At 43.1% G+C, this 12,853-nt stretch overlaps 1 protein-coding gene across 5 annotated transcripts in view; it reads left to right on the forward strand.

The window, feature by feature from the left end:
* Window positions 1-12,853, forward strand: part of herc1 (HECT and RLD domain containing E3 ubiquitin protein ligase family member 1) — an 80,406-nt gene that overhangs the window by 21,125 nt on the left and 46,428 nt on the right. For 4 of the 5 annotated variants that reach the window (XM_030048083.1, XM_030048105.1, XM_030048090.1 and 1 more), the window contains exons 13-23: window positions 3,426-3,551; window positions 3,896-4,117; window positions 5,792-5,944; window positions 6,265-6,397; window positions 7,053-7,244; window positions 7,618-7,842; window positions 8,110-8,283; window positions 8,405-8,519; window positions 9,971-10,091; window positions 10,299-10,470; window positions 12,298-12,667. In XM_030048083.1, the coding sequence (XP_029903943.1) occupies window positions 3,426-3,551; window positions 3,896-4,117; window positions 5,792-5,944; window positions 6,265-6,397; window positions 7,053-7,244; window positions 7,618-7,842; window positions 8,110-8,283; window positions 8,405-8,519; window positions 9,971-10,091; window positions 10,299-10,470; window positions 12,298-12,667 (2,003 nt within the window). The remainder of the gene's footprint in view (window positions 1-3,425; window positions 3,552-3,895; window positions 4,118-5,791; window positions 5,945-6,264; window positions 6,398-7,052; window positions 7,245-7,617; window positions 7,843-8,109; window positions 8,284-8,404; window positions 8,520-9,970; window positions 10,092-10,298; window positions 10,471-12,297; window positions 12,668-12,853) is intronic. The other variant, XM_030048104.1, reaches the window with a different exon arrangement.

Raw genomic sequence — 12,853 nt, forward strand, 5'->3', positions numbered from 1 at the left:
CACACCACTCCCACCCAGCTACCAAGGGGAGGAGAGGCAAGCAGGGCACTGAGATAACTAACACACACACACACACACACACACACACCTCCCAAAAAAGGGGGGCAGGCAGAGATAACACATGCACATTCACACTAAGACACACACGCTCTCCCTGTCTGTCTCACTTGTTAATAGATTCAGATTGATTTCAGTCCATGAAATCCACAGAATTTCTATGTGTCTGTCTTTCGATCATCTTAACAACTGTTCTTCCATTTGGCTTCACACTTGCCAGGTTATTGCTGACAACCCAATGAATTGCAGTGACCACTATGCAGACACAGGCACACCCACACAAGCGTACTCTGTTAGGGTTAGGGTTAGGCCCTAACCCTAGCCCTCAATTTTCTCCACAACCTTTCACAGATCGGCTTCACACTTGGCATCCATTCAGTGATACTGTGGTAGTTCTAACAGATATTATGGGCCCTATCTTGCGCCAGAGTCTCTAAACCCGTTATTTGGGGATTTAGCATTGTGCAAGAGGCGTTCCCCCGCAAAAGTTGCTATCTTGCGCACCTGCCGTTATCTGTAAAACACCTGCGCTACCCGTTGTATTATGCATAGGTGTGTTTTGGGCGTTACACCAGTTAAACCAATCAGTGTGCCAGGTGCCATTGCCTTTAAGGGCAGGCTGCGCTATCCTAAATCTGCAAACCGAAACCCGTGATGGAGAGAGGGAGGTAGATTTTCTCAGGGGTTCAACTAAGGCTAAAGCAAGTTGGCTTTATATATATACATATTATATATTATAGCTATTATAGGCGAGTTAATTCGGGAGGTGGAGCCACATGTGTCCAAGTGGACGTGTCACAAGGTTGTACTGATTGAGTAAAATCCCCAGGTCACACCACACACACACACAAGAGGCAGAGGTGGAACTATGTGTAAACTAATTTATTGACAAGGTAGAATGGGCAAATAAAATATTAAAAATAAAAATAGGCCTATAGCACAGCTGCTGGCTTATGATAAAACAATAAAACACACTGGCATAAGTGTCCAAGTTAAAACAGTCTTTCCTCTAAACAGTCTATATGAGTAATATACTCAGTCCATTCTGACGGCGTCCCGGTATCAGTCCGACCACGTGCATGGCGTGGCACCGTCGGGGCATGCATTTAAACCGCCTGGGCGCACTCTTGTTAAAGCCCAAACTTTAGGGAAAGCGGATAGCGGATGGATAGCGCATAAAACACGCCCACGAACACACCTCCAGGTGCAAATAACGGAGTCAGCATAATGTATAGTGGGTAGCGTGGGCGCAAGATACCATTTAGGGATAGCGGAAGCTCCTAAATGCGCAGTTTCCGGGTAGTGGGTAGTGGCAGCGGGTAGCAGGTGGCACAAGATAGGGCCCTATATGTATATCACAAAGTCTGAATTGCTGAGATTGACTTAATGTCCAAACTGCTACTAATTAACCAACCTTGTTTGAGTTTGGTTTGCATGTTGCATTTAGATCTAATAGAGCTTATCAAGTCTCACAGTGGTAAATGAAACCCTCCTTGGCCTATGGAGGCCATGGTTAAGCAGACATCCCCACACTGACCAGCCACAGTGAAACTTCACCAAATCCTGATAAATACCAAAGAGCCTTTGTTTTGTTTACGTTAATGGTGTGTTGAACACACTTCGGGGTTAATACTTGTACTTTGCGAGATCACTTTAAGAGATCATAGTTTTTTGGACAACAAAGCTGTGTCATGTCCTTAGCAGATGGAATTGATGACTCAAATGTGTGGAAGAGCCTGCATCTTATGGAGTATTTCTGTTTTTATTTATTTTTTTTTTTATCTTTTATTTTTTATATTAACAACTACCATACAGTTTCCATTAAAAGAGCAACCAGTAGCCAGTTGTGGTCCTGGTCCCTCCTTCAATCAGCACAGCCACAGAACAAAGACAGAACAAACAGAAGTTAACAGACATGTATCTAGCCAGATATAAAACTAGGCATGCCTGTTACACATAGCGAATCTTTTCTTTTTGGAAAGTGTGTGTTCATATGTGACTTGGTTGCATTCAGGTGAGGGTCCACCTAGGAGGCTGTGCATCCTTAGACTTATGGACAAAACTTTATTATCAGGTAGATTTTTTTTTGGTTGAGCACAACATGTTTACATATTAAAATTCAAAGCCTGTTTCCCATTCAGTTGACTTGGGTGCCGCCCATAAACTCTTATGCGTTGTGTGCGCGTGAAGCCTCATTCATGCGTCTGCGTAGAATGTACACAGAGCCTATGCTGTAGCCTATGCAAGTGGCCAATGCCATTGTGAGCATTCATACTTGTGCGCTGGTGTGTTTTCATCGCTTTTCAATTACAGCGGTGGAGTTTCTATGCCACAGTGTTGAGATTCTCATAGACAGTAGAAGAAGCTTTTTCTCTGTAGTTAAAACGATGTCAACTGAAACTGAGGAGATCATGTTGTCGTTGGAGCTATTAAATGTTTAACAATTGCTTTTACTGAGATTCATGCAACGTAATGCTGTAATGTATATACTTGCAAACCTTCTCAGTTGTCTTTCCTCAGTTTGGTCCATGGCTTACTTAACTAGCTGGTAAAAAAGGAGCAGCTAGAAATGTCTAGGAGGAAATGTGATGCTACCAAGCTGACCAGTCACAGTTTTTGTGGCCTGCGTCTCTGTGATGTGTAGTTACGTTTCTGGGAGGTTCACATCAGGCTATGGTGGGGACAAAATACAAAAGTTAGGTGCATTGGTGGCCATTTCAGTCACTTATAGGGAGCCCTGACAGCGATGTAAGAGACAATATTAAAAATATGATTTTGAAAACAATTAAAAATTGCTGGAATTCCATCATGGGGTTCTATCATGTACCAAATATCTTTAATATTCATCATGGATTTAGGTTTTCATCAATCAAAAATAAAAGATTTGGTGGTTTATAGCCAGTTTAGTATAATAATAATAAATGAAGCAATAGTAATAGCCTGGCACCTATATATGTTGACGTATGCGACTTTTTTAAAATTACAAACCATGTCTGTTCTTTACTGAGTCAACGCTGTTGAAAAACAGGAAGTAAAAGTTGCATTAACGTGAAAACGAAACTTTGGCAATCAGTCATTATAGTTCACTGTGAATATTTTGCAAAACTGCCTGTTTCTTTTGTTTTCTTTGTTTTCTTTTTGTATTTGGAAGGGACTGGGTGTTATCACCATGGGGCTATCCTGAACTGCATTTGTCTTGATATATTTTGCTGTTTCATGCTGCTTTGAATAACTTATTGTTATTATTTTGATTAGTTTAGAGGGCATAGATAAAATGATCTCCTAAAATATCAACAAGTTTGGATTCTGTAGGCTGCCACCTCATTAAGTCAGGCAGAGTCAGTATGTGGGTATGCTTGTCTTGTCAGGCAGTGATTGAGACTCTGTCTGTGGGAGCCACCATGCTGCTGCCTCCACTGAGAGAGAGGATGGAGCTTCTGCACTCCCTGCTGCCCCAGGGTCCTGACAGATGGGAGAGTCTCTCCAAGGGACAGGTACCCGGTGCTACCCACTGTTCAATGAGAGCTGCCTTCCTGTTGGGAGGTAGTTTAAATGATAAAAGATGAGGAGGGCATATTCAGTGCCCAAATAGTCATGACTTTGATACTTTTAAAAATTCATTTATTTATTTATTTATTTATTTATTTTTACAAAGGCAAGCACATTCTGACTAACACCAAAAATAACTTCTGCGATTTGTTGTTCTATTCTGAGTTATTGTGGGCAGTGTGACTTTGATTGAATCTATGTAGTGGTCTGCATCAACTAAGTTTTGGCCAAGAAAAATATGTATTCATCTTTCGTAATGTTTAGTCATTATGTTTGGTCCGTGCCTCAGAGGATGCAGCTGGACATCATCCTGACCAGTCTTCAGGACCATACCCACGTGGCGTCACTGCTGGGCTACAGCTCTCCCACTGATGGCCCTGAGGTGCTTTCTTCTGGCCTGGGTTTCACAGCTTCCCCAGACCCTACCTACACCACCACGGCCAGCCACCCTGACACCCACCTTGCTGAGATCCTCATGAAGACCCTACTTAGGAATCTGGGTTTTTACACTGTAAGTAGATAGTAATTGCTGAGTCATTTGATATAACCGCTGCTCTAGAAAATGAATGGTTAATAGCTACTTGATTCCCAAGCTCAGGAATGGACAGTTATGTACCATGGAGGGCATGGCACATAGCTGCGCTACTGATGATAGAAAGCAGTGAAATCTCCTGTTGACATAATTTGTTTGGAATGAAAATCTGCATGTTCTCGGCTCTCCATAGCACATGAGCCACTGCACAGAGGCTACTCACATCAATGTGCCCTTGTCAATCAGTAATCATCAAAATCAAGCTGGCAATCCTGGCTTTGTTATCATCAAGGTGTTACCATCAGCACATGTAGAAATGTCTTGAAGTCAACATACTGAATGCGACTACCACTGTTTTCTTTCTCTTTATTCTTCCTGCTTCTGATTTTGGAGCACAGGCTGCAGCAGAGCATGAGTCATACATAATCGCTGGTTTATTATCACCTCACAGCTTTTCCCTGGTGCAGCATTAGTGTGCCTCATTCTCTAAAGATTGTCTTTTATTGATTGTAACACACCCACACCAATGCAGTGCAGGGGCTTGCTAACAATAAAGCTGTACTTACCATGCTAAGAAAGTTTAACAGTGACACTGATCCAAGGGATACTTTTTCCTAGTGTGTATGATTATGCAGACCTGAAAAAAAAAACAGAATGTTTAGACTGTTATGTTGCTTACATCAGACTTATTCCTTTTTTGTTCATTATCACTTGCTTAGAATATCCTCTCTGTTTTTCTCACTGAAGACTCTTGGAGGGAATATTAGCAAGTACTGGTACATTCTATGATAATAATTATTCTTATTATGATTGAATACATTGCACAAATTGCTCTGCATTACTGGTAGAGCTCCGTTTTCTGTTTTGTGAAAAACACATGGAAACAAGCATGTTATTTCTAATGCAGATGCCCCATTGATGGGACTGATGGCGGTAGAGGGAAGGTCATGGAGTCACCCAAATTGCCTGTTTTCATTCTCTAGCCAACATCAGTGTTGTCACAAAATGTCACCTCTTGAAATTGCCACTAGTGCCACTACTACTTTTGCAACATTTTAGCCTGCTGGTGGCACAAGAAGAAAAGTCATGGTGTGACCAGAGTTGGCAAGTTTCATTCATTAGGCAACATAAATGTTGCAGTTTTCATGGAGAAAAATACATTTGGTGATAGGAGCCTCTGGGCTTAACTGCTGGCCAACCGATATAGTGACGTGTAGGCCACTGTTTCCCAGCGGGGCAAAAAACAAACAAACAAACTGGAAAATACACAAATATCTTCTAACGGGGTAAAAACTGGGTTTTTTTTTCAACTAATAGTCCAGAGGTCAGGATGGAAATCTGTCTCTTACAGGCCTGGTAACAATGCCTGACATTAGTGAGGAAATTGATAAGAATTTACTTAGGTGGTGTAACTTGTCTGCTTTCCAATCAAAGCAAATGGTACCAAGAATAAAAGTTAATGTGTATTTTATCATTGATTTGTTGAGTATTATTCATTTTCACAAAGATCAGTAGAAGCTCAAGGCACAGGATGGAAGCTTAAATTGGTGTAGAAAAATCTGTCAAGTGATTAAATATTTCTACTCTAATTTCCAGTATCTAAATTGATCTGATCCTTACATGTGATTGTGTGCTTGCATGTCTTGTGTCCAGGATCAAGCGTTTGGTGAGCTAGAAAAGAACAGTGATAAGCTGCAGCAGGGCACATCCTCCTCTGACAGCAGCCAACCTGCCCACCTCCACCAACTACTCTGCTCCCTGCAGAAACAACTGCTGGCATACTGCCATATTAACTCTGTCTCTGAGGTATGGACGCTAAACATTCTCTGTGTTTGCAAATGTCCAGTCTGCTCAGCAATGCTTACTCCTCCCATAGATTTGAGCTTTTATTTTAGGAAAAGTAGCATTTAGTCAAGCAAAAACACTTGTGCAGCTATTTAAACTTATGCTGTGATAATAGACTGAGATTCTCTCAAGCTAGTGACTCCAGTAGTCTTAATATCTTTGTTTGTTTGCTTGCTCATTTACTTTCTAATCCACAGCTAATCTTAGAACCTTGGAGTTGTCTGATATGTTTTAAATTTGCTATGTTTACAAATACATGATAATTTGTGTATTTTCTGCAGAACTCCAGCAGTGTGGCTCTGCTGCACAAGCACCTGCAGCTCCTGCTGCCCCATGCCACAGACATTTTCTCCCGCTCAGCCACTCTGATTAAAGAAAGCTCCTGGAACGGCAGCATACGAGAGAAGCTACAAGGTGAACAAGAATAATTTATCATTGCAACGGCAAGGCTCAAGTAGTTCCCTCATACTCTCTTGCCGGCTTGGCCTGTTTAGGCTCTTTATCTCTATTTGTTTGTTTATTTTTTGTCTTCTGGGGGTTTTTCTGTCTCTGTTTCTCAACCAGTCATTTTCTTAGTATTAAGGTGTCTTCTTCAGTTCATTCCTCATCAGACATCTTTTCCTGTCCGTTTAATGTTGATTTCTGTACTGTTAAGTCACCATTCACCTTCCAGGCACTAATAATAAACTCAGCCTTTCTCTTTTATAAATGCATAGTCATTGTACCATCACAGTGAAGGTAACTGTGGTCCTGAATTTGGGAGCATACACTATAAGCAGATCTCTGTCTTTAAGATTTAAGTTTCTGCTAGCAGTTTTTATTTGTCAGTTGTCACTTTGCATGATTTTACATAAAATCTGACCGATAAATCCTCAATCATCCTAAATCATGCTTTTTTTTTTTTTTTTTCTAGGTTTTGTTTTTGTTTGTCCCCTCCGCAGTGTAGAGCAGTTGTTTCAATTGTCGTAACACAAATACATGTTGTAACATTGCACACTTGAGTAGTTACCTTTATCACATAATGACATTCATGACTTGATCAGCAAACCTGACTCTTTGTCGTCTCCAGATGTAATCTATGTGTCAGCGGCGGGCAGCATGTTGTGCCAGATCATCAACTCCTTGCTGCTGCTCCCTGTGTCAGTGGCAAGACCTCTACTGAGCTACCTGCTGGACCTGCTGCCTCCTCTGGACCGCCTCAACAGACTGCTGCCCGCTGCCTCCCCTCTGGAGGACCAGGAGCTGCAGTGGCCTCTTCATGGTGAGCATCAAACAAATGAATGAAGAAATTATGTATGGTGATATTAAGGCTGGGCTGTCATTGTTGTTTATCTATATATCTCTAATATTGTACACCATCTGTGTTTCTAAATGGAATCAGACCAAAGCTTAGTGAAACCTCAACATTAATTTCAGGTTGTGACCTACTGTACTGTAACACATTCATGAGTGAGCAAATGAGCAAAAGTGGACATCTGATATGCTCTTGTGTCTGAGCTGAATATTTCACACAGCAATAGCCCTAGTTGATATGTATGTTTTAGAAAACCCATATATCGGCATGTGTGTACTTCTGTTCACTGGAGTTTATGCTGTTCTACTTCCTCTACCCCAAATCTAATCTGTCTCCCCAGGCACTCCAGACTTTGTTGAGCCAGCCTCGGGGGTGTCCCTGGCTCAGCCGGCATTGTCCTGGGTGTGGCTTGTGGACCTGGAGAGAACGGCTGCACTGCTTGTGGGCCGTTGCCTGGGTGGCATGCTGCAGGGAGCCCCCACTTCGCTGGAGGAGCAGGACACTGCTTATTGGCTCAAAACTCCCCTCTTCAGCAATGGCCTGGAAATGGACATCCCACAGCTAGGTAGAAAGAGGACACACAAATTGTGGTAGTGCTGAAAACACAAAGTGCTCTTTGTACTCAAAGTATCTGAAAGTTTAATTAATAGCTTGGTCAAGGTACAGCCAAGTGACACTGTGCTCTGTTATTCCTTCAAGTGTCTAGAAGTTCTTGTCTTTTTTTCTGTGACACGATGATGACTTAATTTCACCTTTTCCCTCTCTGTGTTGTATTATTTGTTGTTTGCTCCATTAATAAATGAGCCGATTACTGTTCACTTGTGTCCTCCAGACACCTGCATCAGCTCCTTGTTGGAGGCAGCGCTGTCTGGTAATGAGGAACAGAAGCCCTTTGATTGTACGCTGAACCCCAACATGAATATCCTTGTGGATCTGGCCCTGGGCTGCACTAAAGAACCCAGCAACAGCCTCTGGATCAACATGCAGGACTATGCCATGAGCAAAGGTCTGTCTTGGGACTAGACACATGCTGGAGTCTGTTTTCTCTCTGCTAGACAAAGTAGACCTGACATACATGTAGTTGACAATGTACTGACTGCACTGTTCTGTTATGTATTGCCTTACAGACTGGGACAATGCATCTCTGAGTAATGAGTCCTTGTTAGACACAGTGTCCAGGTTTGTGTTGGCAGCCTTACTGAAGCACACAGGTCTGCTTGGCCAAGCCTGTGGAGAGGGCAGGTACATAACACTGATACACACACACATTTTAGTGTACTTGCATGTTGCTTACTAAGGCATTAAGTGTTTGGTAGTGTTTCATCGTAATAGCCCAAAATAACCACTATATAACCACTTCAGGGATTTTGTTCACTCATAAAACAATCAAAAAGAGCCTCAGTGGTGTTATCAAGGGGCCTAAACAGATGGTATGTGACATTGCAAGTGTGACATCAGTTTTCTCTGCTGGGATGGTGGCAGGTGAATTGCTGCTTGTTCTGCTAAGTGGGATGCCAAGAAAAGCTTGAAACATTAAATGTGCACATGAAGCCTCAAAAACAGTTTGTTCAAGTTGAAATCTGTCTGACTTTTACGGCATTTCGCTTTTAGAGCGAAAAAACTGTCCCCCAACATGTCATGATTGGAGCAATTTGCAAATACGTGCCACTTGCTCTTGTTCTGTCCAGTCCAGCTGTTGTTTAGTGCTGAATGTAGCTGAATTATTTCATCCCCTCATTTCATCCTCCTTACATGACGATAACCACAAAGAATACAGAGTAAAGTTAATTAAGTCAAGGTGGTACAGTAGAGTTCTCATCGGGCCTGAAAATTAAGACCCGACCCGACCCGGGCCGGACTGGGCCAGCCCGAGGCCCGACCCGACCCGACTAATTAGCCGAACTTTAGGCCCGACAGCCCGATAAAGCCCGAAAAAAAATCGCCAAATTCGCCATTATTTAGCAGAGCCGGTCGGCCGCGGCACCGGGGCACCATCAGTCGGTATCAGGCGGGCCGGCCGCGGCACAGGCCAGCATCAGGCAGCTCACCTGTCAGATCCGGCAGACCTGACAGGTGGGCGCGGTATCGGACGGTGCCGCGGCCGGCCCGCCTGATGCCGACTGATGGTGCCGCGGCATGTGCGGGTCAATGCGGTAGTCTAGAAAACTGGCGATTTTTTTTTTTCTCGTGCGCCCCCAAGTAGATTGCGCCTTGGGCAGTTGCACTGCCCATCGCAAAAACCGTCCCTGCTGCCGAGTGTGCCAGCACAGCGGGATACTGCTGCAACTCTCTCTCACTTGTTTGCGCTGCGCTCGCACAGCTGGTTGTCTGTCTGTCACTGAAAGTTTAGCCTCCAAATCCAATCCAGTCTCTCACTCTCTCCATCAGTCACATAAAAATGAAACGTCATAATCAATAACACAACACATAATTCTATTTTTTTATTTAAAAAAAAAAAAAAAATCCCCCACAGAACCCGAAGCCCGACCCGACCCGCCCAATTCACGTAAATTTTAGGCCCGACCCGACCCGAAAATGTCGGGTCGGGTCGGGTCGGGTCGGGTTCGGGCAGAATATGAGAACTCTATGGTACAGAACATAATTAAGGTGGCCATGTCTTTAAAAATGAATTATTCAAGAAATGCATGTTGAATATTAATATAATTTTTTTTTGTAATGTTTGCCCCCATCAGGTACCAACCTTGTAAGTCCCTGGCAGAGGTTTATCGCAGTGTATACAAGGTACGAAACCGCCTGCTAGCCTGTAAGAACATGGATTTTATCCAGACCCGCTCTTCTTCACGTGAGAGAAGGGTGAGTATGCCAAAGTCAGTTACACACACACCCAATCTTTGCATTCACCCTTAGTATATCATCGACGTTTGGTGTAAGAGGATTTGACCTTAGTAACATTTCTGATGTTTTGCTCTTTAATTTGTGGCTTTTATGTGAATGTGTTGCTTCTGAATGAATATGATTTTGAAACACACTCATGGATGTCATTTGGTGGAACCTGTTCAGATTTCAGACAATCAGGACTCTCTGGACATGGACCCACAGGAGCACTCGTTCACACGCACTATCGATGAGGAAGCAGAGCTGGAGGAGAGGGCTGACCGGGAGAGAGAGGAGGGCCATCAGGAGCAGGATGATGAAGAGGAGGAGAGGGACCATGAAGTAATGACAGCTGGAAGTAAGTGCATCTGCTTGGATTGGCATTAGTGTTATGCTCTCAACGTGCTATTAGCAACAATAGGAACACATCAGCAGTATGGAGTTGTAAACTGAACTAAAGTTGAAACTTGAAAAAGCTTTCTCAGTTCCCTATAGGTATAAAAATCTCTCTGTAACCTGCATCCTGACTTCAACATCTCTCCCTTATGTGAAATTAATAAAGCATCGTAACTTTCTCCTCAATTGGCTTTGTACTGTTTCCTGTAGAATGTTTTATAGGTTAACCATATTACAGACACTTGTATTAGCTAACCTAGGTATGAAAGTGCCACGTCTACAATACATGTGGATATCAAGTCTCACAGGAGACTTGACATAATTATAGTGTTCAATGTTCAATTATAATGTTTAGTTTGTGCAGTGTGTCACTGTGACATGGTGATCAAAACTAATTCATGATAGAGCTTTTTTTGCTTGCTTGTTTGTTTATAATTACTTTCTTGTACACATTAGAGGTCTGCATGGGATGGGCTACCTGCAGGACCCACAGATGATATTTGTGGCATGGGTATTATATTGATGATTGGTGTTATTAGGGGCTGAGAACTAGATCTGCCAGTTCCTCTTGTTTTGCTTAGTGTTCTTCTTTTGCTTTTTTCTGCTGCTTCTTCTACTACTTCCTCCCTCCTGCATCCTCTGCTTCTTCGGCTTCTTACTAAAACTGTCTTCCTATGCATGAAAATAACCCAAACTTTGCACAGCTGTGTGGTCCACTCCAAAATGACATAAGCTGAAATAAAGACCCAAATTTTTCCAAGGTTGAAAGTTCAAAACATTGAAAAACGATTAAATATCAACCACATATGCTACCTAGCTTTACATCTAATCCCAAAATTCAGTCCCAAGTCAGTAGAAACTTTAATACACTGCAGTCTCACACACCACAGCATTTTTTATCAAAAACTGTAAAACTAATTAAACTTAACTTGTCACACAAATTTTTACTAAATGGCACCTTCAGACCATCCCCAAAAGAATTTTGCAATTCTATCTCAAAAACGGAAATTTCTACAGAATTTAGATTTTTGCTCCCCAAATTGATCTCCATGTAAATAATGCCCAAAAAATGCTCCAATTTTTCCTCAGTTTTTGACCGTTTGATTTATACTCTAATATGAATTAGACTGTTGACCCAGAAAGTTCTCAGCCACCAACCCAGCTGACCACCTAGGTGGCGCATTGTGTAAGGAGCTTGCCTATGGTACTGAAGGTTGCAGGTTTGAGCCCCAAGTGGTGTTCTAAGGGATGTAGTTGCAAGTCTTCCAACTGATATTTGGAACTAACTATCCTGCTATTGCTTAAGTTCCAAAGAAGCCAAGATAAGTTCAGAGGACATTTTTAACAAAATTTGCTACAAAACATTTCCAGTTTTAGTGCTGTATACAAATCTCCATCCTCTTCTTGTCATCCTCCTCTGCTTCTTCCACAACTTCTTGACAACTCCTGCCCAGCCCCCTCCATTGGTGCACAGAAGGTGCAATTGGAGCTTATTTTCCTTTTTCTGTTTTTCTTGTTTTTTTCCTCCTCATCAGAAGGCTCCTGGTATCTCAGGTTAGGTGGGGGGCACCTGACCTATGGTATAATCATCTGGGGGAAAGCCTGAGATAGGTGGCCTCTAATGATGTGCAAGGATGAATGTGGCTGTCATCAGACCAGGCAGTCTAGTGTGATGCAGTGTTGCAACTCAACAAAACCTGTGCCATGTACTCAATGGCTGCTGCTAGTCCTCTAACCCAGCACCTTGTCTGTGTGTTTTGTGTGTGTTTGTGTGTGTCGCACAACACAGAAATCTTTCAATGTTTCCTCTCAGCTCGAGAGGCAGCTCGCAGTCGGGAGAGGGAGCGGGCCAGCAGCAGCACAGGCCTGGTCTCCAGTTCTGTATCCAGGAACGGAGGAGGAGGAGGAGGAGGAGGCGGAGGAGGAGGTGGCGGAGAAGAGGAGGCCACCCCGTCTCAGGAGGAGAGAAGGGGCAGTACCATTCTCCCAGAGGGCCAGGACCTGTACACAGCAGCCTGTAACTCAGTGATCCACCGCTGTGCCTTGCTGGTGCTCGGGGTGAGCCCGGTGCTGGGGGAGCTGACTAATCAGAGTCAGGAGGAGGCCCGGGCCCTGTCGGCCAGTGGGGGAACACAGGAGTGTCTGGGCTTCATGACCAGGTCAGAGCACCATCCACTCAGACACTGTTAGGTTCCTACATTGGTAGGCTGCTAAATCTGAGCTCAAAATGGTGAACTTTTAGTTCCTGCTTGCATGTTGATTTTATGCTGTAAAAAAAACAACCATAACGATCCATTTTATCTACTGAAAAAAATCAAAAGGTTTCTTCAGACTGGTTGATTGAT

This window comes from Myripristis murdjan, chromosome 3 (assembly GCF_902150065.1).
Source record: "Myripristis murdjan chromosome 3, fMyrMur1.1, whole genome shotgun sequence".
NCBI classification, from domain to species: Eukaryota; Metazoa; Chordata; class Actinopteri; order Holocentriformes; family Holocentridae; genus Myripristis; species Myripristis murdjan.